Here is a 25,802-nt window from a genome sequence, read left to right on the forward strand (position 1 = left end):
ACTATGTTTCTTAATCTTATTCACCAAAGCGACTATGTGATTGTTGACATTCACCGGTGAGAGTCAGAAATAAGGGTATTTAGCGAATATTTCGGACATACACCAAGCGACTGCGTGAATGTTGACATTCACTGGTGAACGTCAACATTCTCTAGATTTCGGTGTTTCACCGTAACATATATATATATAATAGTGTGTTAAATAGAGTTAAAATAAAGAAATTCTTGTTTAATATACTGAATTACCGAAAGCTCAGATTTATTTTTAATCATTTAATGTTGTACAGAAATTTGTTCATATATTAATGCTTTGTTTGTGATAAGTAATTTACATGAACTTTCATAAATTTTGAGAATGGTACCCAGTTCGAAGTGTGTTTATGGAGACATGCCATCACAATTTTGATCCCCTGCAGAGGGGAGGGCATCCCAGCTTCAGTTGAACCACAACCTTAATATCACGGAAATTGAACAATCCTAAACTTTATTATACAATGCTATGGTTCAATTTAACACCTTATTAAGGGAGATTTGCTCAATAGTATGGTTAAAAATGAGAGTGTACTTACGGGGGATCCAAAATTATGTCCAATTTCGTGAGCCAATGTGACGTGAGATACAACAGGAGGAACATGTTTTCCATAGTTGAGCAATGTTATAATACCGGTGTTTAAGCTCTTTAGGCTTCCCCTGTAGTGCTGAAAACAAACAAACATTTCATTATGAATTTTAATTATCGAAAAATATGTCGGTTGATTCAACGCCGAAAGGATTATCAGAAAGTATAATTTTTCCTTTTTTCATGTACGTATATAAATCTGAATACAGTTATTTATATTTAATTATATTTCACTAAGAATAAAAAGTATGGTCAAAACTATCAGAATATGGTAAAATTTAGTGTTTCTGGTTCTATGGGTACACCAAAAAGCGCGGTAATTTTTACCAAATCGTTTTAGTAATGATTTTGGTAAAATTAATAATAAAATATAGTTTTACAAAATGTGATAAATTTTGGTAATTTCGGATACCTAAGATCATAGCATAAAAACCATTTTATCGGTTAAATTTACATTTCAGTTTTGTATTTGTTACTAAATGTGTGGTAATGCGACCATATGAGAGGAAAAATTACCAAATGAATGGTTTAAATACTGTTTTATTTTGGTTCAATTAACCAAAATTGCGTTGTTGTTGTTTTTTTTTAAATTTTTTGCCAGTAATGTCATTACTATACAGTACAGTAATTTAACCAGACTTTGTTTTCTCCATGTGGGTACAAAGATATTTCAGGATAATATCTTTGTTAATAAGTTTTTGTTTTTATGATATGTTAATTTCCTGCTTCAAAACGGGGAAAACCGTGAAATTTTAATATTTCCGAGAAACTTTATTATTGGACAGCACTAGAATTCAGCGAACAATTTATATCAGTTGACTCAGTCCACGAATTCAATCTCTGTAATATTACCGGATACAAATTATTGTATTTAGAGATTAACTGAAGGTTTAAATTGACTAATATTTTGGTTAATTTATTTTAGTATTCTTTCATTTGAAGGTATTTGCAAGAGCGCCATACTTCAAATGATACAGGTCAAGTGACAAGGTCCAAGGCTGAGCTGGTTATCGCTGCTGACTTCACCATATAAAAGGTAGAACTTTCAAGCAGTTTTAGAAAGCACATTGCAGCATGCGTCAAAATGAATCAAAAGAGTATACCACATTAAGTATCTCAAATTACATTTAGGGGAGAGAAAAAACATTAACGTCAATAAAAAATAATAAATATTTGGAATGAGGAAGGTGGGATGAAAAACACAAAAACCTAGTTGCTAGATGAGACTTGGAGAGATTTCTAATTATCACCTTACAACATTTCTCTTCTTCCTAATATAACCAAATAGGTTTTGTTGTTTTTAGTGATTCATTAGATTTACTTAAAGTTTTCATTTTCAATGTATACTTTTCAATATAATTTTTAAGAGTTATTCTAAAAAATTCATTAAAAACGGCTATAATGAAGTTCCCGGAAACTGGTTAAGCTGAACTCTGGATCTCATTCACGAGTTTTAAACCTGAACTCCAATAACTGATTCCCCTCGAATGGATTGATTCGAATCGAGAATCGAATTTTTGCATTGAATGGCTTTTTTTTATGTTGATATTCTTTGAAAATCATTTTAATCACTGCTTTCAAATGAATTAATAATCAATATGATTTTTCGTACCAGCATTAAGTACTCAGCTCTTAGAGAATCTTGTATAATTAATTATATATCATATAATAATTTAATCACTCCACCGAAAAAAACATTTTACGCAGTTTTTACGAAACATGTACACCCTTGTGCAAATTAATTGAAACAAACTCTTTTTTTCGTGTTTTTTAAAGAAGATGTTTTGGGGTTGCTTCGGTTACTATGGGGTTGGACCTTTGCAGCCTATTGACGGTATGATGCGTTCTGAGCAGTACATTACTATTCTGGGTAAAAAAGTTGTTCCAGAGTTGAAGAAACGATACCCTGATGGAACAGGGATTTTTCAACAGGATTTAGCTCCTTGCCATACGTCCAAAATTGTCCAGAAATTCATGTCTGAGAATTAAATTGAGACATTGGAATGGCCAGGGAACTCTCCGGATATCAACCCAATTGAGAATCTCTGGGCCATATGCAAGAATCGCCTATTAAATATGGACTGTACAACTATGGAGAAGCTAATCACGGCGTTAATTCATGTGTGGTACAAGGACACAAATATTATAAATGACTGTAAAAAATTAGTGGAATCCATGCCGAATCGTGTCCAAATGTTAATAAAGTGTCGTGGAGATCATATTATGTACTAAAAATTTTTGAGTTTGTATAAATTTAAATAAAATAGCATTTTCTCTTAGTTTTCTGAATTTATTGAGTTTGTTTCAATTAATTTGCACAAGGGTGTATTCTCTCTCACTCTCTCTTTTTCAATTGTTATTGTTCTAATACTACCATTTGGAAAAATCTGGCGGAAAAGGCGAAAAAACTATTAGCTATGCATTAAAACAAAATCTTACTTTTGGAGTAATGAAAAGAAAACGGAAAAAATATCTTTATTACAAAAATAAATAATTTCGATATTTTATTAAATATTTTCTTTTCTTGTATACAAAAATCCAACATTTCTAAAGCCCTAAAATTAATAAAAAAAAGTTGTAGAAAGTATAATAACTCTTATAAATAAATGGCTAATAAGCAAAGCTAAATTCTCTAATCTACTGAGGTGAATCTTCATCAAACTACTTTGGATAATTTATTAATTGAACGTTGAATCAACTGTAATAGCGGAATTTTCTAGAGAGTAGTTAAGTATGACAGTGATTAATGAAATCAATTTTTGAAGATATTAATGTTCCGCTGTTCTCCGGTATTTGATGACGACCTGTTAGGTTAATGGATTTCGTTAAAGTACCCTTTACAGAAAGGGAAAATCCTTGGAAAGTTAAACGCATTTCATTTTGGATATTGAATTTTCTTAATCTTATTTCACGCAGGGATTGACAAAGTGTATAAGGACGCGTTATAACAACGTATCAATAAAAAAGGCGAGGCAAGTTTAATAGTATTCCTTAATCCACTCTTAATACATATTTTATGCGTCATAGCAAGCAAATGTGAACCAAACTTATGCAGATCCTCAGAGACTGCAAAGTTAGAGACCCTCCTGATGACGCTGCCCAGGTTCGAATCCCATCCGTGACTGGTTGATACGAATTTTGCTCTCTGCTCGCATCAACCACAGTGCTGACGTAGAATCTTTTCAGCTGTCGACAGGTCACGGGTAAGAGTTATCTTGCTGTCTAGATAACCATGGGAGTTTTTCGGAATTTTTCGCTCCTTGCATGTTAGTTTCGTCAAAAATTTTCCACGAAAGCTGGTATGTCTCAATGCTTTATTTAGGAGTTCCCTTGTCTTTTGGGTTAAGATCAAAGTTTCAAGCATACGGTGCTGAAAACTAACATCGTAAACCCAAAAATCGGCTAGTTGTTCAAATCCGGGTATAAAATGAAATTAAAGGGTTATGCACATTAAGGGTTTCGAAATATATGCGAAAATAACGAAAATAACTGACCAATCGCTGTTGCGACTACTAAGAGTAAAAGATGGATTAAAATACTCTACAATCAATTTATTTGAGGAAGAAAGTTCAAGGCAGTTTCAAATGAAAGGCCTGTGCATTCTAATCTTATTGAGAAAAAAATGCTGTGTTTAATGATTTTTGCACTTTCTTATTGATCTTAACAATGAATAACTATAAAAATCTTATTAGAAAAAGTTCTTCTAATTTTCCAGAACTCATATAATAACTCCCTAAAATGTTTAAATTAATATGTTTCATATCCCTCTGTACTCGACTTTTAAAACTTCAATAACATTTTTTAAAGTCCTCTTTCGAAATTTCCTTCAGTTCTGGCGCTCTTAATCTGATACTCTTATCTCTAAACCTCACTCCTTCAGTAAACTTGTAACTTTCGGAAACAAATATTCAGCAAAGAGATTTGTCCGAAAAGAATGGTATAGGTAATTCAAACCTACGAAACCAAAAAATTTGCTTAAGAATAATGGTTTAATGATGCTTATGTCATTAATGAACTTAGAAACATTAAAATTAAAGAGCCTCCCAAAAACTACAGCCTTTTGAAATTTTATGTAACTCAGAAAGTATTCAAACGATTTCATTCTTATTACTTAACAGCCTTTTTGAAATTTTATAACTCAGAAAGTATTCAAACGATTTCATTCCAATTCCTTAACAGCCCTTTTGAAATATTATAACTCAGAAAGTATTCAAATGATTTCGTTCTAATTCCTTAATGCCTCTGCACCAAGTTATGATATTATTGTTTCTTAAGAACATTTCATTTTAGCAATAATAATAAAAATCTTACCCCATTTTTTTCACAGACACCTCCCGCATTTTTCAAGTCTCCTGTCCAAGCTAAGCCTAAAGTTCCTCCTTCGAAATCCCTATATGTGAACATGTAAGCAAGGCAAAAGGCATCATAATCATCCTCGGAGAAGAGCTCGAGGAATTTCTCCACCCCATAATTGCCCACGAATCTGTAATCAGGATCATCAGGAGTGGTGTGGACTTTTATTCTCTTGATCAGGAAGGAAATATTATCCGGTCTACCATCTTGATCGAAGTCTGTGGAAAAAAAGGAAAAAAATGTTTGAACCCCAGAAAGCATATATAAAAGCCATTATTGGAAGATAATCCTACTTTGCTAATTATAAATCTGACAACTCTAACACTCAAATAACTACATATAAGGTCATTTTTTTCAGTTATGTTACGTCAAACTACTTTTTTGCGATTAAGATTGGTTTATAAAAAGAAATTCATTAAGCTTACTACATGAAATGAAATTTGATTTAAAGACCACTCTTTTGGTGAGACGGATTTTTCAAAATATTATCCACTTTAAAGAAGTCTTGAATTTCGATGATAATGAAATTTATAAATTACTAATTTAAAACTATAAATAAACTCGATAAACTCGATAGCGCTCAAAAGAAAATAAATCCCCACTGTTGATCTCGCTTTTGACCCCACGCTAACCATTACTGCCACCCATATTTATGTAAACAAAGCCCTCCATTGCTGTTCTCTGAAGTTATAAACAGGTAGTTGCGCAATTTGTAGATCAGAAAATAGTTTTCCATCAAAATTTAAATATTAATAAAGCTGGTAGGAAGTAAACTTCCCAAGGCCTTATAAAGGGTTGAAAAAAACTTCATAATGTAATGATAATTTTAAATTATTTCTGATCTAATGATCGGCTTAACAAGAGAATCCTAAAATTTTGAAGAAACGTAAAAATATCTCATATATCTAATGTATAAAAATATCTAAAATGCTTTTTTAATATGTTTCACCATTTTTATAAACAAATTAATCATTGATAATCACCCAACTTAATATCTATAAATAATATGTAATAAAGAAAATAAATAATAGATATATTTAATATAAGAAAATTCCAATGCTACCACACCGATAAAACGGATCTGCCATTCGCTTAAGTGGTACATGAGTATTGTTTTGACGCAGTGCCACCGATATTATACAATAAGATAACAATAAGAATGGGAGATACGTTGAGAGAAAAATGAGAATCCAGTAAGAATGGGAGATACGTTGAGAGATGAACGAGAGTCCAATAAGAATGAGAGATAGGTTGAGGAAAGAATGAGAATCCAGTAAGAATGAGAGATACGTTGAGAGAAGAATGAGAATCCAATAAGAATGAGAGATACGTTGAGAGAAGAACGAGAGTCCAATAAGAATGAGAGATACGTTGAGAGAAGAACAAGAGTCCAATAAGAATGAGAGATAGGTTGAGGAAAGAATGAGAATCCAGTAAAAATGAGAGATACGTTGAGAGAAGAACGAGAGTCCAATAAGAATGAGAGATAGGTTGAGAGAAGAATGAGAATCCAATAAGAATGAGAGATACGTTGAGAGAAGAATGAGAGTTCAATAAGAATGAGAGATAGGTTGAGGAAAGAATGAGAATCCAGTAAGAATGAGAGATACGTTGAGAGAAGAATGAGAATCCAATAAGAATGAGAGATACGTTGAAAGAAGAATGAGAGTTCAATAAGAATGAGAGATACGTTGAGAGAAGAATGAGAGTCCAATGAGAATGAGAGATACGTTGAGAGAAGAATGAGAATCCAATAAGAATGAGAGATACGTTGAAAGAAGAATGAAAGTCCAATAAGAATGAGAGATACGTTGAGAGAAGAATGAGCGTCCAATAAGAATGAGAGATACGTTGAAAGAAGAATGAGAGTCCAATAAGAATAAGAGATACGCTGCTGTATACTTTAAAAAGTTTTTGAAAACTTTTGTCTCAAAACTACAGCAATACAATTATGTTATAATAAAGATAATTGTAATGCTTTTAAGCATTTCCATTTATTCCATAATATTTCTGAAAACGTCTTTGTTTTTTATAGTTCTTTTTAAAAGAAATTTTTAATTCGCAAATTCGTTTCGTCAATTAAAACATGGGTAAATTATGTTTAAAAAAATCTAGAAAAGAAAATAATCTACAATAATAAAATTAAGAACTGAGTTACACAGTTTTATTGTTTTCAACTTTTGAAAAAGAAAATTCTAAGCAAGTTTTAAAATATCAAGTGCTATTGTTTCCCACTCAATCGATGTTTTTTAATACCAACTTTTTTTTAAATATTGTACCATACTCATAGTCTGAAAACTTTGTATTAACTTAAATAAGGTACTTAAATATTCTAGTTGGCTATTCTAGTTGACTCAAGTTAAATATTCTAATTCAGTAAAAAACCCATCTTTTAAAACAGGCTGCATCTATTCAAACTTACGAAACTAACTGAATTCGTTCAATCATAGAAAGAAAATACTCTTGAGAACAAAAGTGCAAATTAATCCAATTTTTGAAATTTAGGAATATTTTTAACAAATGATTCAAGTTTTGAAATATCATTATTTTATTCAGGGAATACACCTCCCTGTAAGCTTTGGAAAAAAAATCACCTACTTTTATCGCATTCTCCGAAATCTTATTTATTCAAGATTATTGTGTCAGAATTTCAAATCATTTGGAGGAAAACTGACAGAAGTTATGCGGCATTATGATTATTTATTTATGATAATTTATGTATAACTGAAACTTCAAAGATCTGGAAAACACAAAACTTCACAAACTCAATACAATCAGTTTTTTTTTTTTTTTTTTAGTTTTTTTTTTCTTTCTTTCTGCTTAGCGATGTTTTCTTCGTTACTTGATCGTTTAATTTTTCCTTTCCCATTCAAATTTGATTTTCCTAAGTCAAACGAAAGGAATGTGAAAATTCGGCATCATAATCTTACAAAGTCGCCATTTTGTTGATATCATTTGTTATCTATTCGAATGATTGATTTTGTTCTAATTTTTGATATCTGTAATTTTTATTATTATAAATTAAATCCTGGTGAAATTCGAATTATTGTTTTAAGATAATTTTTCAACCGCCAGGAATTGTCGACACAAATTAAAATTTTAAATCATCTTAATGAAATAGAAAGACAACGATAGAAGGACAGCGATATTTCGAATAATAACCATGACTTTTTCAGTCATACGAGACCAAATGTTCCACATTACTACAAAATAAAATTCTTGGAAGATTGGTTACAATGTTTCAACTGTAAACGAGGGCACATAAGGCCTGTATTGTACAGGAACATCGTAAAAGTTTTATTTGTAATTTTAGTTTAATAAATATATTTAGTTTATTTCAGTTTATTAATTATTTAAATAAAGTCAGATTATGACGTTATTTAATCAGACGATTTATTCAAAATATATTCCTTGTGTTCATTCATTTTTAAACCCCTGAAGATTTTTGCTGTAGGAGAAACATAACATTAATTTGTTGCTAAAAATAAATATTTCAGTAGGATAAACGACTTTATTTAATTATTTCTAGTTGTACCCGGTTTTATTCTATCAGGTCAAGTAAAATCGGATTTCAGTATACTAAGAAAATTATTAATTTATCCACCAAATTGTTTTTTTACAGTATATAATTTTTCTTTTTGTTACTATATTGTTATACAGAGGAAAATTTAAGCACATTCATTCATGAAGCTTCTTAGTAAATAAAAAAGAACCTTAAGACGAAATCGGTTTACATAACTTCATCCTATAAGTTATGTATATATAACTTTATCCCATAAGTTATGTAATAAGTTATTACATATATTTATCGTATCAGTTATGTAAACCAATTTTAAAAATATTGCTCTAATTTTCTAACTCACTATTCTAAATTTCTTTTTATAATCCCTCTATCTTACAATGCTATAATGGGTCTCTCTAAAACTAATGGCTATAAATTTTCAATCAATGTTAATATTAATCATAAAATCTATCACTTTTTAATTAAAGAAATTAGCACTTTCCCTTTCAAGAGAAGCGTAGCAATCTATTACTACAGTACCCGTATTTGAAACCTCCATTAAGTACCTACATTAGTGTATTAGTTATTTATAATATCACAGTTAATTAAGCATCATTGGAGTCAATAATAGTGACATTTTTTTTTACTACGAATGGATAAATATTATGAAATTTCACTCGAAAATTGAAAAACGATTGCACAGTTTAAAATAAAAATTCAAAACTAAAAATAAAAAATAAAATAAAAAGCATTTTGTTTTATAAAATAGAATTGAAAAGAAAACTGCTGCATATAGATCATTATTCATTAAAAAAATAGTTTTTAATTAAAAAAAACTATCGAAGTTACTTGAAATTATTATTTTTAAAACTTTTCTAACCCTTCTTTTTTTACATTACAAGCAATCCACATATTTTGAAACGCCATGACACATAAAGAATAAAATCGTTATTCGAAATCTGAATTAGTTGAATAATTTGAAAAATATAAGTACCTTAAAAATGCACAAACTAGAAAAATGAATTAAATGACACTATTTAGACAGAGAAGTGTACATGTTTGAATCAAAGAAAAGAAATTTGATTTTTCATAACTCTGCTTATAGCCCATTATGATCATCATTATGAAGTACATGCTTCAGAGTTTCAGAATAAATGCTGCTAATTTTTAGCTTCATAACGCAAAATATGTTTTTGTTTTGCATTATGCTAATTTTTAGAGATTTAATGTACATTTTTGGTTTGGATAAATTGAGTGTCATTAATGAAAACTCTTTTGCGTGTGCAATAACTATTAGCTATAAAAATTGTTTCATTTCATCGAAGAGGAGACTATTTTCGGCATAATAATGAATGGTAAAAACTGTTGCCATTTTTCCCAAACTAATAATCGATGTAAACGTTTGCAAATATTAGTTTAAGAAGAATTGTGATTTGCTTCGAGATCAAACCTTTAAAAAACTATGACTAGACTTATTTCCCTTCATGTTCTTTTCTTGTCTTATTGCTCTTATTTTAAATTTTATTCTTTTATATTTTTTACTTTAATATTTTTTACTTTACATTTTATTCTTTTCCCAGCTCATCCGTCGCTTGTATTTATTTTTCAAAAATTTCTTTTGCTAAAAATTATGAAATAAGACTAACGTGGCCTTATAGTTCTTAATATTTCATTAATTCGTTTTCAAATTCCAAAATATATTTTTATTATTATAAATTCGAAAATATTAATTCCAATGGTACTTTAGTTAAGAAGTTGGCTGATTAGAATGTTAAAATTTCACTAGGAAGAGATGCCTCCTTAATACAATAATAAATTAGCTAAACTTTTCAAGAAATTTTCATCTCGCTAGAAATGATGGTATCCTTTCAATCAGTGGTCTTAAACTCCCGGCTACGGACCGGTAAGTGGTTGAAATGGTACCCCCCCCCCCAGGAACATTAAATTATTTCCATTTTATTTATTGTGGTGGTTTTCTCTAGATTAAATAGAGATTAACCGAGAGCTGAGAGACGTCACTTAAAGTTGCTTCATTATCACACATGATGTCATTGTATTTTTTGAAGGCATATATGATAAAATTAAATATAAAATTATTGAATCCAAAACAATCTAAAATATAAAAATAAAAATCCCTCCCTCCCCTCAGCAGACCGCTAATTTACAATCCAGCGGCCTTTAGCGACTAAATTTTTTTTAGAGATTTTCCTCTTTGCTATAGTTGGTCCCAATTATATTTCATTTTATAACCATCGTTGAACAGTCGGCACGATTTTTTTGGTTTACGACTACTAATGGTCTACTCCGGAGCCTTGCAGTTTTGAAACGAATCCAGAAGACAAGGGAACTCCGGAATCAAGTATTGACAGAAATTTGTCTTCGAGGAGGACTTTTTGATGTAAATAACCCGCATTTGCGTTACATGGAGAGGAAAACCACGAAATACTCCCATGGTCATCCTAACGGTAAGGGGACTCTAACCCATGATTCGTCTACCACTGAGGATACTTTACGTCAGCACTGTGATCGATGCAAGTGTACTGATTCGAACCCAGTTCACCTCATTGGAAGGTGATGCAAGCTTTTAGTTCTTTAAAAATTTGTTACAATAGATTTTTTTTCCATTTAAGAAATGCCAAACAAGAGAAAGTATCCTTAAAAGCAGCTAGATTGAAAAATCACCAGTGGGCCGCAATATAATAATCAAATGTTGAACGGTTCCCTGAGAAAAAAAGGTTAAAGAGCACTGCTTTCAATAACCAATTAAAGTTTTTCAAGTGTTTTAGAATAAGCTTAAGTTTAGTTTACGAGTATTTTGAGAACAACATGTAAACATAAATATAACATTAACTTTTAACAATGCAATATTTAACTTATGAATACAAATTATAAATTCAATGTAAACTTGTCCTCATTTAATAAACATATCTTGATTAATTTTGTTCTTTGGATTTCACCCCTTATCTTTTTAAACATAGTCTGAGATGGGTGATAACAAAAAATTTAAAAATCCCGCCTCAACCACAAAGTTCAAATTTGGTAATTTTGAAAATATGATTTTAAAAAAAATTGCGTATTTTATTAAATAAGGAAAATAAGCATCTGATTTTACATTGACTAATATTTGTAAAGATAAAAATACATTACAAAAAAGAAAAACTAAGTATTTTGCTGTAAATTACTGAGATCATAAAAATGCGCGATTAAAGACAATAACCCATATAATATTCCTATTATAAATTCCTAAAATTCTATAAATATTTTTTAAATTTCATGTTTATTTTCAAATTTAATTTTTACTATATTTTCTGAAAATTTATTCTAAATATTCAAATTCCTAACGAAACGATATGTTCCTAACTTAAATGAACTTTTTCATTCCATAAAGTCTCATAAATGAAGAAAATGTAAATATGCTATTTTCGGAACTGTTTGGATTCCATTTAATTGAAATTCTTTAAAAATTAATTAAAAGAAACTTGAAGATTCAGAAAAAAAATATCCAAGAGAGAACTTTTCCTGAAAATTAGTAGACCCGTCAAATTTAAAGCACGGAGACAGTAATTTAAACTGTTAGGGAAACATCGCAGCTGACAGAATTTCTTTAAGTAAACAACTAATTTTAAAAGCTGACTGTTATGCTCTTTTAAAGAAAAAGCCGCTTACTATTCTTTCTTAAAAGAAAGGCATTCTTATCTTTTTCCGGAGAACCATTAATTATTTGGAAAGCATAGCAACGAATTTCTTTAAAATTATTCTAGCATTATCTACCCTTTTAACACTTTGAAGGGTAATATATTAGGAAATTTTGTGGTAAATAACTTAAGACAGTTAAAGGGAAAAGTCTTCTGACTTAAAGTAGTTGTTTCCAAATAAAGTTAACCCTATATTTACATTTTCTACTAGAAATATGTTAAAATACAATTCAAAATTTATAATGAAATTTTTTTTAAAATTTCATTCCAGCATTATCTACATTTTCAATTCATCTACAAAAAATCTATATGAATTGTGTTTATTTTTAGCTAATTTCTCAAGCATTTTCTACCCTTTTAGTTTACCTAAATTTATGCAAGATTTTCATCTACAAGAAATACATTAAAATTCAATTCAAAAATTTGTATAAAATGAACTTTTATAGGGAATATGTTCAAAACCGAAACAGAAATTTAAGCCACAATACTCCTCCACAAGAGTTTCATCAGGGATAGAATTCGATGAACGGATACCATTAGTTGCCGCATTTGCAAAAGGCAGGGAGATCTGTAAGAAGGATCCACGGATTTTGCTCACTTGTGGTTAGAGCTGTATTAAGTTCACAGTGTTTTGCGCGTTTGTCATGAGAGCTGTATTATGTTCCCGGTTGTGTGTGGTCCCTCCTGTGTTGCAATTAGCAGTAGTGTGTGTGCAGGATCCCGTTTTGTGTAAATGAGACTGAGAAGCAACAGCGCGAGGAGGACGATAACACAGTCACAAATAGCATATCAACTTTACAATATATACCATCCATCGAAATATGTGTGTTCATATCTCCAATGTGGGATGAGTTTAAATCGACTATGTCAACCTTCATTTATCAAAAGGTACCCCAAGAATGAATCGAGTTAGCATTTCTTATATACTGAAGAATCGATGTTTAATAATAGTAGTGGTAGTTACGCCAAACAAAATGGTCAGGAATATTTTGATTTTGGAAACATTTCCATTTCGTGAATATTATTTTATTTCATATCTTTTTTCGGTTTTCTTTTATCAGTTACTTTTTTTCTTGCATATTTCTACATAGTCAATTATTTAAAGGAATGTCTCATACATTTCATGATGTCTTTCTATTTTTTTTTTCTTTCTTTTTTTTTTTTTTTTTTTTTTTTTTTTTTTTTTTTTTTTTTTTTTTTTTTTTTTTTTTTTTTNGAAACGATATGTTCCTAACTTAAATGAACTTTTTCATTCCATAAAGTCTCATAAATGAAGAAAATGTAAATATGCTATTTTCGGAACTGTTTGGATTCCATTTAATTGAAATTCTTTAAAAATTAATTAAAAGAAACTTGAAGATTCAGAAAAAAAATATCCAAGAGAGAACTTTTCCTGAAAATTAGTAGACCCGTCAAATTTAAAGCACGGAGACAGTAATTTAAACTGTTAGGGAAACATCGCAGCTGACAGAATTTATTTAAGAAAACAACTAATTTTAAAAGCTGACTGTTATGCTCTTTTAAAGAAAAAGCCGCTTACTATTATTCTTTCTTAAAAGAAAGGCATTCTTATCTTTTTCCGGAGAACCATTAATTATTTGGAAAGCATAGCAACGAATTTCTTTAAAATTATTCTAGCATTATCTACCCTTTTAACACTTTGAAGGGTAATATATTAGGAAATTTTGTGGTAAATAACTTAAGACAGTTAAAGGGAAAAGTCTTCTGACTTAAAGTAGTTGTTTCCAAATAAAGTTAACCCTATATTTACATTTTCTACTAGAAATATGTTAAAATACAATTCAAAATTTATAATGAAATTTTTTTTAAAATTTCATTCCAGCATTATCTACATTTTCAATTCATCTACAAAAAATCTATATGAATTGTGTTTATTTTTAGCTAATTTCTCAAGCATTTCTACCCTTTTAGTTTACTTAAATTTATACAGGATTCATATCTACAAGAAATATATTGAAATTCAATTCAAAAATTTGTAAAAATGAAATTTTTATAGGAAATACACTGGTAGACAAAATTAAGAGATGGTGGACATTTTTCCAAATATCTCAAAAAATACTGAATATAAATAAATAAAATTTGGTATGGATATAGCTTATTCCATGATAATTAAGTATGCAAAACAAAAATGAAAGTGCCATTCACTGGCAAAACCTATTGCCAATAAATCCAATGTTGTCTGAACTTAAGGATAAGAGATGAGGATTAAGGATAAGAGAGAGGATAAGAGTGAGGCCTGTACAGTGTGTGTTGCCTCTAGTATGGTGTATGGTTACAGACAGACAGCATGCACAACGAGTATGCATGCTGTTAATGAGGGAGTTAAGGAGGACTTGTGGAAGAGACTCCCATTCTTCCACCAGAGCAATTTTTAACTCCAGAATGGTTCTGGGGGGAGGTTGGCTCATCGCAATAGCTCTCCCACGAGCATCCCAAGCATGTTGAATAGGATTCAGGTCAGAGGATTTGCCTGGCCAATCCATTCGTTGAATATCCTCGCTTTCCAGATACTCATCAACCATGAGAGACCTATGTGGTCGCGCACTGTCGTCCATAAAAATGAACTCAGGGCCAACAGCCCCCCCCCTGAAAATCCACCAGCATAATGGTCCCTTTCGATAATGTTGCTGGGATGGTATCGGGTTCCAAGTTCCCTCCATATCAATAACAGTCCAGAAATAGGGTCATAGCGTCATAGAAATGTGCGTCATAGAAGAATATAGCGTCATAGAAATGTGCGAAAATGCTTTCCATCTCTTAATTTTGTCCACCAGTGTATGTTCAAAACCGAAACAAAAGTTTGTGTTAAACAAATGTTTTAAATTTAATCAAGTATTATCTGCCCTTTTAATTTATCTATCGAAACATGGATGAATCGTTTTTATTTGTAGGAAATTTTTTTTTATATTGTAGCATTATCTACCCTTTCAGTTTACCTAGAATATTACACGAATTAAATTTATCTACAAGAAATACATTAATATTTGATTCAAAAAAACTTGCATAAAATGAAATTTTATAGGAAATATGTTAAAAACCGAAACAAAAGTTTGCATAAAACAATTTTTTAAAATTCAATTTAGTATTATCTGCCCTTTAATTTATCTATAGAAATTTGGAGGATTTGTTTTTATTTATGTGAAATTTCTTAAATATATTGTGCTATTATCTACCCTTTCAGTTAACCTGGAATCTACAGATATTACGTTTATTTTTAGAAAATATGTTTAAAAGTTTGAACATGCGAAAGTTTGCATAAAAAGGAATTTCTTAAATTTAAACTAGCTCTATCTACCTTTTCAGCTTATCAATAGGAATTCATAGGAATTACGTTTATCTACAAGAATCTATAAGAATTATGTTTCGTTTTCCTAGGAATTTATGGAAATTACGTTTATACACAGAAATCCTTACGGCTCATATTTATTTATTAGAAATTACATTTACGTAATTACAGGGATCCGTAAGAATTACGCTTATTTCCATAAATCTATAAGAATTACGTTCATCTGTTAAAATTTATACAATTCAGTTCATTTCTAACAATTTATGAGAAACGCATTTATCTATAGTAGATATGTTAAAATCAGATTAATAAGTTTACATAGAACGAATTTCCTAAATTTTACATTATCCACCCTTTCAGTTATAATAGTTTATAGGAATCACATTTATGAATAGAAATTACGTTTATTTAATGGTATCTACAAGAATTTACGTTTGTTTCTGTAGGAATTACATTTATCTACAAAAAATATTTTATATTTTAATGGAAGAGATCTTTTATTATACGAATTCCCATATAAATTGGTTTTTTAATGTAATAAATAAAACAAGTTTCTTAAACTTGTTTATTTAGTGCATTATCTACCCTTTAAGTTTTTTGAAAGGCCTTATATATGGAAAGTTTGTGGCAACAGGTAAGTGACTGCAGGCAATTTTCGAGCATAATTAGCATATTTAATCTTCGACTCATGAAGATTAAGTTTTAGTTTGTGAAAATCCTGTCATTAGATCAGAAATTATTCAAATGTCTTTTTTCCCAGTCTAAGCCATTACATGTTCAATTTTTTTGTTTTTTGTATTTTACTGAATAAATTAATGTTTAACAACACTTCAGAAACTAATGAAATTTTTTTGGCAATAAATTAATAAAATAAAAATTTATAAATAAATGAAAACTAAAAAGTAAATTTAATGATACTTTGTTAAAAGTCTAATATTAAAAGTCAATACAAAAGTATTTACTTGGTACGAAAGGGGCCCACTAAACAGTTTTTAAGATTTTTACAGGAAATTTAAAGACCGATTGATCTAAAAACGTATTGAATACAATTCAAGAATTCAAACATGCATGAAGTCTTCTGCAAGAAGTGACGAAATAGTTCTTAAATTAGAGGGAAAAAAACATTTTAGACATAAAAAATAAATTCACCCCTAAATTAAAATTTTCAATATAAATGTACGGTTTTTTTCGCATGTGGTCTAACTTTTAACGTCATACATATTGATTAAGTATTCAGAAATAAATTTCCATTTCCAACTCTATCTTTGAATTATTCTATTACTATAACAATTTCACAATGTTTCATTGTAGGAAAAATCTTAAAATGTGCTTACTTTTTATGAAGAAATATTAATTTGAATAACAGAAAATTTTTATGATTTAATCATTATGGAGGAAAGCGGCTTAGAGAAAAAATCAATACATCTATTTTAAATCTCTTGACAATGATTCCATTACTTTCTTTAGGCAACCACGAGTCCCACAAGTCCGAAATCCCCTAGTGCTCTTTCTTCTTTTTTCATATTTATTAGTATTATTAAAATATTATGTTATTTTTCGTCAGACTTAGTTTACATCTTCGCTTGATCATCTCTTCCTCGTAATGTCGTTTTAGTGCAGAATAACTCTTCCGTCATTAAATTCTATCCTTCACAACCATATTAAAATATTAATTAGGTTGTAAGTACAAAAAAGAAAGCGTCTTAAAGATTTTTTATCAGAACTTAAAAGTCAATTATACATTTTTTTAAGTTCTGCCGCCGCACTCTATTTCGTGTTATACGCTACAATTTGCAAAATGGTCAGGACTATTTTGATTTTGGAAGCATTTCTGCTTCCGGGATATTATTTTATTTCATATCTTTTTCCGTTTTTATTTTCTCAGTTACTTTTTCTGACATATTCAGTTATTTAATGAATGACTCATGCATTTATTTCATGATATCTTTCTATTTTTTTTCGTTGTTAAAACAAAAAAATATACACAACAATTCTAATTAACAATATGTTTTACTTTATTACTTTACGCAAGTAAAAACAACCTTTTTTTTTCAGATTGATAAATTTTTGAATAAACAAAACCTGATAATTTAACCCTTGCTGTGAAATAGCTATAAACAAAAGTAAGGAGTTTAAAAATTAAATTGTTTTTAAAGAGGAGATTCACGGAGTACTTAAGTCCCATTTCACTCCATTTTAAAATGTATCACTCTAAATTGAATTAACTACCAATAATACGAAACTGAAACCGTTAATGTTAACACAGAATTACTTCATTTTAGATATTACCAAACCATCTATATCTTTTGGAATTGCATGGATATATCGCGTTACAAGGTTAACAAATTACCGGTTTATAGATCACAATATCGACAAAAGATGAAATTTGAAAAATGTCTGAATCTGATGAGGAAAAAAATTGACTAAAAAATTGAGATAAATGATTTCAGTCCGAGTTCAATAATGCAGTAATATGAACGAAACATAATTTATCATAAGAAAAGAAGAATTAATCAAAATGTCTTTCTAAAATAAAGGAAAAATAAAATAGATAACTGCAACTCTACCGGTATGAACGATTTCCAATGTCGTTTGAATCGAATTGTTAACTTGACAAAACAACATCAATCAAAATACTTCAAGAAAGTATCATTTTAAGAAATTTATTAAGGATACTTTTTAAAATCGTCTTTATCATTATCTTAATCATTGACTTTTTCTTTTGCTTAAATGTAAATTATTTAAAAATAAATTTTAATAGTAAATGTTTACCTAAAATAGCAAGGTCTAAAAAATAAATTTTACTACTTGCACTTCAAGAAGAAGAAGAAGATCTCCCATACCCACACACGTGACCTATGATGTCAGCACCAGCTAATCTTCATCAGCAAAATGGGCTAAGTTTCTCAACATGAGTTAGGATGTTAATTAATGTTAATTTTAAAAATACAAAACCGTATCGCACATTGAATTAGTTGAAATATTATTCCTTCTCTTCTACTTCTTTTACTTAACTTAGATTTATTATCTGTTTATGTGTTTTATTGTAACCGCGATATATTTGTGTTTTGTGTACCTGGCAACTTCGAGTTTGTTCATGTTCCACGTGGCTTCATGTCTGTCTTTGTGGTAAGTCTCTGTGTAAATATAGTGACTGAATTAAAATCTTTGCGAAAGAATCTTAGAGAAAAAATCTTTGGGAAAGAATTAAGAATGTGTCACTTAAGAGAATTGATACTTGAAGGACTTGGCTTACTCGAAATAGAATGGGAAGAACAGCTGCTAACGTAAACAAATGCCAGGTTTCAACAACCAATCATGATCGAGATACCTTCACTACGTCATTTGCAGGTATCCCATTGTTTGTGAGCAACACAAGGCGACATTTTTTCGTCCTTGAAGACATTTCCAAAGAAAAAAAGTTAAGAAACGTTAAGTTTGACGATTTCAGCGTCAAATAAAAGTTCCCAATAAGAAAATAATTTGTGAAAGATTGGAAATTGCTTTAAATACTTAAGTCCAATATGGATGCCTTTAAGCGTACCCTCTAATTTGCATAACATTTAAAATCAAATATTAGTTTGAAATCAGGTATCTCATCTTCAGAGTTACGTTCAAAATTACTAGATTAAATAAAAAATTACTTCCTCGTCAGTTACCTGCCCAATAAATGTAGCAGCCATTCCTGATTAAAATAATAAATATGAATATTAAATGAAAGGAATATACTGTTCGCCAGCTAGAGATAAACATAGCAGCCATTCCTGATAAAAAATCGTAAATTGAGTGTCCATTTAATGATGTGAACAGGAATCTAATCCCAGCTATAGCTAATCGATACGAATTCTGCATCAACGACAATGCTGACGTAAAATATCCTCATTGGTAGACGGATCATGGGTTTGAGTCCCCTTGCCGTCAGGTTATCCGTGGGAGGTTTTCGTGGTTTTCCTCACCATATAGCGTAAATGCGGGTTAGTTCCATAAAAAAATCCTCCACGAAGGCAAATTTCTCCCAATACTTGATCCAGGAATTCCCTTGTGTTCTGTATTGGGTTCAAAATTACAAGTCGTAACCCCAAACGCGACAATCATTCCTAGTTAACACGATAACCATTCCTTATTATGAAATAAATTAAAAGTTGAAAAAATGTTTGCTGTTCGTTTTTCCCTTTCGTTTTAATAAATTCTTTGCTTCAAGAAATATTTTTATAATCACTCCTGATTAACGTTAATAATCACTCCGAATTAACGCGATAACCATTCCGTATTACGATAAAAATCAGAAGTGTAAAAGGAAATTTACTGCTCGTTTTTTTTTCTTCCTTTCTTTTATTAATATGTTCTCTGCTTCAATTAATATTTTTAAAATCATTAATAGTTAACGCGGTATTCCTTCCTGATTATGATATAAAACTGAAGCTGAAAAATTTGTTTTACCGATTGTTTTTTTTTTTTTCTTTCTTCCTTTTTCTTATATGTTCTTTGTTTGCTTCAACGAATATTTTGATAATTATTCGTGATTAACGTGCTAATCATTCCTGATTAAGATACAAATCCGAAGTGGAAAACAAAACATATAGTTCGAATTTTTATACGCTCTTTTTTTAATATGCGGAAATCAACGGAAATTTTCTGCCAAGTTATAAAATCAATCATAATTTTTAAAACTGCAATTTAAATATATACATCAACCGACAGGAAATGAACAATGAAACATTTATTGATACTTTGCTCTTTCGAAAAATGTCAGTAATGGCCGCTAGCAAAAAAAAATGAAGCATTTGCAAGCATAAAACCGATACCGAGGAGCAAAAATATAAAGAGATATTTTTTGCCGCGTTTTTATTTTTATATCGTTCTCTGCATCTTCCTATTTTGTATCCGGAGAAATAAACATTTTGTAGCGACATTTTTAACTCGCTTCAAAGAGCCGAAAACGCAAATGACGAATAGGTAATGATAACGCATAAAACGGGCATCAGAACGCAGAAAAAGCAAACAAGAAAATATTTCCCATTTACCTTCAAAGCGGGCAAACTTCACGACTTTTTTCTCCAATCTAAATAAAAGGCACCTAAGATTTTTCTTCTTTTCTTCTTTTTTTTCCTTCTTTTTTTTACTTTAACATTAATATATCATAGCTCCATTGATTGGCGCAGATGCGGCGTCATTGCACACCGGGAAAAAAACCCGGAGAAGAGAGGTTTGTTTGGATGAATGTTTTAAAATTTATTAGAATTCGGAAAAAGTTACGAGGAAGAATAAAAAAGACAACTCAATCACTTCGCAAAGTTTTCGGTTTTCCTTATTTTTATCTTCTTGAAATTCCAGACATTTTGTTTATTTTCCTATCTGGGAAAATAAATGAAGCCCGATCGAAGTTCGAGGATTTTATTTCTCCCAAACTCCACTAACAAGTAGACTCTCTATTGCATATTGCATAAATCTGTGCTGTATAACTTTATCCAGTTTTTTTTTTTTACGAGAAAAAATGATTCGTCAAGAATCTCCTGCAATCAACATATTTATTTTCCCGCAGAGACAGGAAATTCATTTTTCACTCAGTAGAAGCTCATGATTTTTAATGAGTTTCTCGAAAGCAGGTATTTCGAAGATTCCATTCGAATGTTTCTCCATCAAACATAAAAGGAATTATTACATCATACTCTAAATTTATTTTCCTAAAAATAAGATTTAAAAGAGATGGGTTTGATATTTTTTATTTTAATTTGTATTCAACTGTTTTTAAATAATAATAACTTTCTTTTTTCCTTATAACCGTCATCCCAATTTTGTGAGTTTACGAAAACCAATGTTTAACTCCGTAGTCCTGTTATTTTGAACCAATCCTGAAGACAAGGAAACTCCAGGATCAGTACCCCCAGACGTATGATTTGTTATGGGAACATGGAGAACTTTTTAACTCGACAGATTTAAAGAGCATCAGTCACCATTTACTATACTATACTTATTTCGGAGGGCGGGGATCGAACCTACGACCACTTGGACATGGGCCCAGTGCCCTACCAGGCAGGCTATCCCGACCCTTATATAATAACGTTCTTGAAAAAATTTATTACATCCACAAAAAAATTCAAAATTTCTCAACCGAAAAAAAAAAAGAAAAAAGAAAAGGAAAGAGAAAGAAAGAAAAAACGAAAGGGCCGACTTTGTTTTTGAGTGGTCTTAAGGTTACATTTCGTTTCGATGAGCAAATAATATAGATCAAGCAATAAATAAATGAAACATAGAAACTTGAAATTATGAAGGATTATAGAAAAATGTACAGGGAGCATGATGGATTAAAAAAATTATATTCAAAAATTTGTTCATTCGAGAATTATTAACTATTAAACTTGACGAAAAAATATCACACGGGCCGCTCTGCAGTCCTCGAGAATAACTCGTCAACATTCTTCTGCAATCAAAATATTTATTTCTGAGCAAATAGAAAATTCATTTTTCATTTAGAGGAAGCTCGTGATTTCTAATGAGCTTCGAAATTCTTAGATTCTTTTCGAATATTTCCCTATCAAACATAAAATCAATTATTACATCACATTCAAAATTTACTTTTCCAGAAATATGGATTAAAAGATGGCTTTACGTTTTGTTGACATCATTTTATTGTTATTTACTTTTAACTGTATTTGAATATTATTTTTAAAAAATTCAATAAGCAATTATCCAAAAGGTTATTTATTCAGTAAAGAAACTTCAAATTATATTAGGTGATGATAATGTTCCTCTACTATGTATTTTTATAAATTCTTGTCAAAAAATTGAGTTTATTTCATATCGCTTATTTATGTTTTAATAAGGGGGAAAACAAAAACTCTATGGAAACCATCAGAATCAACTATGTGGAAGGTGAGAGGAAAAACACCAAACCATATAAATTGTCTGATTAAACTTGGAGGTGTCTCTAATAATTAGCTTCCAACTCACCTCTTTTTCTTTCGGCAACAAAACAGTTTTAGACGTTTACAGTATCATTTTCCTCATTAGTGTTTGCAGATTTCGAGTGCGTTTTATTTTTTTCGTTTAAAGATAAATAGTCAATCCCAAGATTAAACGAACCAAACGATAAACGAAAGCGCCATAAAAATCTGTATAATCAACTGTGAAGAAGGTGAGATGTGAAATACCAAAACCAGTTTGATTGCTTAGTGAAACTTGGAAATGTTTCGAATAATCGCCTTTCTTCGGCAAACAACCAGGTTTGGATGTCTTCAGTTTCATCTTTCTCATTAGTGATTAGTCAGATTTTCTTGTTTAACGATTAATTTGTAATCATAAATATAAATAACTTTTTTAACTTCGGTTTGGTCAAAAATTATAAAGAGACAGATTTAGGAGATTTGTTACGGAACACTCTAAATAAAAGTGCAAAAACTTAATTAAAAAAACTATGCCTATAAGAGATTACAGATTAATATTTAGATGAGAAAAACAAATAATGTTTCAAAACTCTCACAATCACTATTGGAATTTAAAAAAGCAAAGGTGGGGTTGAAATCCCCAGAAATCAAAGTATTATTTAGTAGAATTGGAATACATTCGTCTTTCTATAGGAACCTTCTATAAGCTTTATCCTTAAATAAACTGCTTTTCGATGATTTTAATCCCTACTTTGCTCTTGCTTTCATTAACAGTGATTGGTCAATTCTTGAAATTGTTTTATTTTTCGGCATTTAACTATTAATATATGACTTATAAAATACATAAAGCCCACGTTTTACATTGGGATTTAGCCGAGGTGGTCATTACAAAGCAAAATTTGAATGAAATCATACTTAAATTGATATGACCGCGTGGGAGGCTTTGCTGTTTTTTCTTCGTGCATTCCATATTTAGTTTACTACAAAAATCCATCTCGGAAGCGAGCTCACTCCGATGCCTAAACAAGAAGTTGTCTTGTCTTCTGAGTCATGTTTAAAATTAGAAAGTTACATTACTAAAAATCCATGTAGTCACAAATCCGATATGGATCAACTATTCAACGCCGGTTTTGAAATACGTAATCCTAAGCTGCGCATGTGCATTTCAAACGCATTTTTTTTAAAATCAGTCTGTTTCCTTTTTGATACAATTCCACCATATAGTCTATGCATTCAGATTCTCTTCATGAATTGTTAATTTACATTTAATACATATCTAACAAAGAAATGAAAAGCAGTTAAAGACTTACCTGTCATTCTGTAAATGCTGTTTACTCGTTGAACGTGTCTTGTCATGGCATCAATACAAGCTTCCTCACTGCCCAACCTTTGGTAAAAAAGATGGTCAGCTTGAAGATACAAGAGACACGTACTTTTTCTTCTATCCACCGCTACGTGTCTCTGACCACGATCATCGTTCCACTGAGTTCTTTGAATCGAACGCACACCATACGGTTCAGAACTGCCAGTGCGCCCGTCTTCTGTGTAGTGCAAAGCATCCAACTCACGCCAATAAGGAACATCACTTTTATCTTCTAAAGAATCCTCTGGCGCGTTTGGCATCGTTGGCTTGACACTGTTTGAATGAACGTCTGTGACATTGTCAGGTGAATTGAAATCTACTTGCAAAGTTTCATGTGTTGCTGTATCTGGGGGACCGTTTTGTTCAGATATAAATGGTGTTTTCTTGATATCTAATTTAGATGAATTTATAATGTTGGCACTTGATTCAAATTCATGGCTAATGTGGTCTTTTAGAGATACCCATTGCTTAAATCTCATGTATTTCATGTGGTGCTTTGAAGAAGGCCTATCACTGTACGAGTCTTTAAAATGGTCTGTGCTCCCGGCATCCTTAATTATTCGATGTAATTTCTTCAATTTCTTTTGACTACTGTACACTTTAGAGTATTTGGCACTGTAGTACCCACGATGTCGGTAGCTTTTGTGGAGTTTTCTATTTTTATGAAGTTTATTTTGTTTTAATATATTTACAGAGTTTTTAGAAGTTGAAATTAACGAATCTTTTATTAGAGAATAACTTTGATCCATGGAATTTTCCGAACTTTTGGAATGCTGACAACTTTGATTTTTGGCTAAAGACGGCATACATGTCCTATTTAATTCTGGAAATTTGATGTCCGAAAGTTTGTAAACAACGGAATGGAAATTCTCTAACGGCGAAAAGTAATTTGCTGCTGGTTCTATGAAATATTCCTCCTCACCTAATCTTATTGTACCATCCAGAAGGCCATTATCATAGAGGACTCCATGCACTGAAGAACCTTCTTCTCCTAAAATATGACAAGAGTTCTTTATTAGACAACAATATACTAAGTACAATAAAGAGCCACGGTGGCTCAGGGGATAGAACGTTCGCCTCCCAATTAGGTATACCGGGTTTGAATCCCAGCGATGGCTGGTCGATACGAATCCCGCACCCGGATCTCACCCACCACAGTGCTGACGTGAAATATTCTCAGTGGTAGACGGATCATGGGTTAGAATCCCTTAGCCGCCAAGCTAACAGTGGGAGGTATTTGTGGCTTTCCTCTCCATGTGACGCAAACGCTGGTTAGTTCCATCGATAAGTCCTCCACGAAGGTAAATTTCTCCCAATACTTAATCCAGGAGTTCCCTTATCTTGTGGATTTGTTTCAAAATTACAAGGCTAAGGAGTTGAACGTTAGTAGTCGTAAACCCCACTCTAAAAAAAATTGGGTCGGCTGTTCAACGACAGTTATAAAATAAAGTAAAATAAATGGGTTAACTAACAAAGCAAGTTATACTCTTGGTAAATGGAATAGGCTTTCTGAAGGTTACGCAGTTCCCACACTCATCGCCCTTCCTATCTTCTTTACTATGGCTTCGGGGATATCTAGATTTTTCTTCCCGCATTTCTTTTCAGAAATAAGATAGAACATGTAGTAAAGATATTGAAACGATGGCCGAAACCATGGTAATGGTTTCAGCAAATCTAGTGAACAAGTAAAATTATGGTTTTGTCTAGTAAAACCATCGTTTCGACAGGTAAATCCATGGTTTCGGGAAATTTAGATTTTTCTCCAGGCGAGCACCTTTCTGTAAGGGGATGGAACATATAGCACAGATATTGAAACGTATAGTAAGATTTGCCGAAACCAAGGTAATGCAAAGAATGTGAAAATCGCGTAACCTTAACACACATATTCTATTCACAAAGAGTATAACCATCATTAAAGTTTACTCGCACAGCAAGTTTTCGTTTATTTGTTTTATTGTTTTTAAAATACTCCAACACAACGATATCTGCTATTGTTACAATATGTAATGTTTACAATATTTGTTTCTGAAGCGAAGTCCTAGAAGGCTAGTGTAAATCGGGGCAACTTTGCTACCCAGTA

The 25,802-nt window shown here is 30.8% G+C and overlaps 1 protein-coding gene across 1 annotated transcript in view; it reads right to left on the reverse strand.

Moving 5' to 3' along the window:
• Positions 1-25,802, reverse strand: part of LOC107455245 (disintegrin and metalloproteinase domain-containing protein 10) — a 93,179-nt gene that overhangs the window by 36,252 nt on the left and 31,125 nt on the right. The window contains exons 4-6 of the mRNA XM_043049301.2: positions 23,670-24,713; positions 4,930-5,189; positions 569-697 (exon numbers count right to left, since the gene is read on the reverse strand). Of these exons, the coding sequence (XP_042905235.1) occupies positions 569-697; positions 4,930-5,189; positions 23,670-24,713 (1,433 nt within the window). The remainder of the gene's footprint in view (positions 1-568; positions 698-4,929; positions 5,190-23,669; positions 24,714-25,802) is intronic.

The sequence above is a fragment of the Parasteatoda tepidariorum genome, chromosome 3, assembly GCF_043381705.1.
Source record: "Parasteatoda tepidariorum isolate YZ-2023 chromosome 3, CAS_Ptep_4.0, whole genome shotgun sequence".
Taxonomy (NCBI): Eukaryota; Metazoa; Arthropoda; class Arachnida; order Araneae; family Theridiidae; genus Parasteatoda; species Parasteatoda tepidariorum.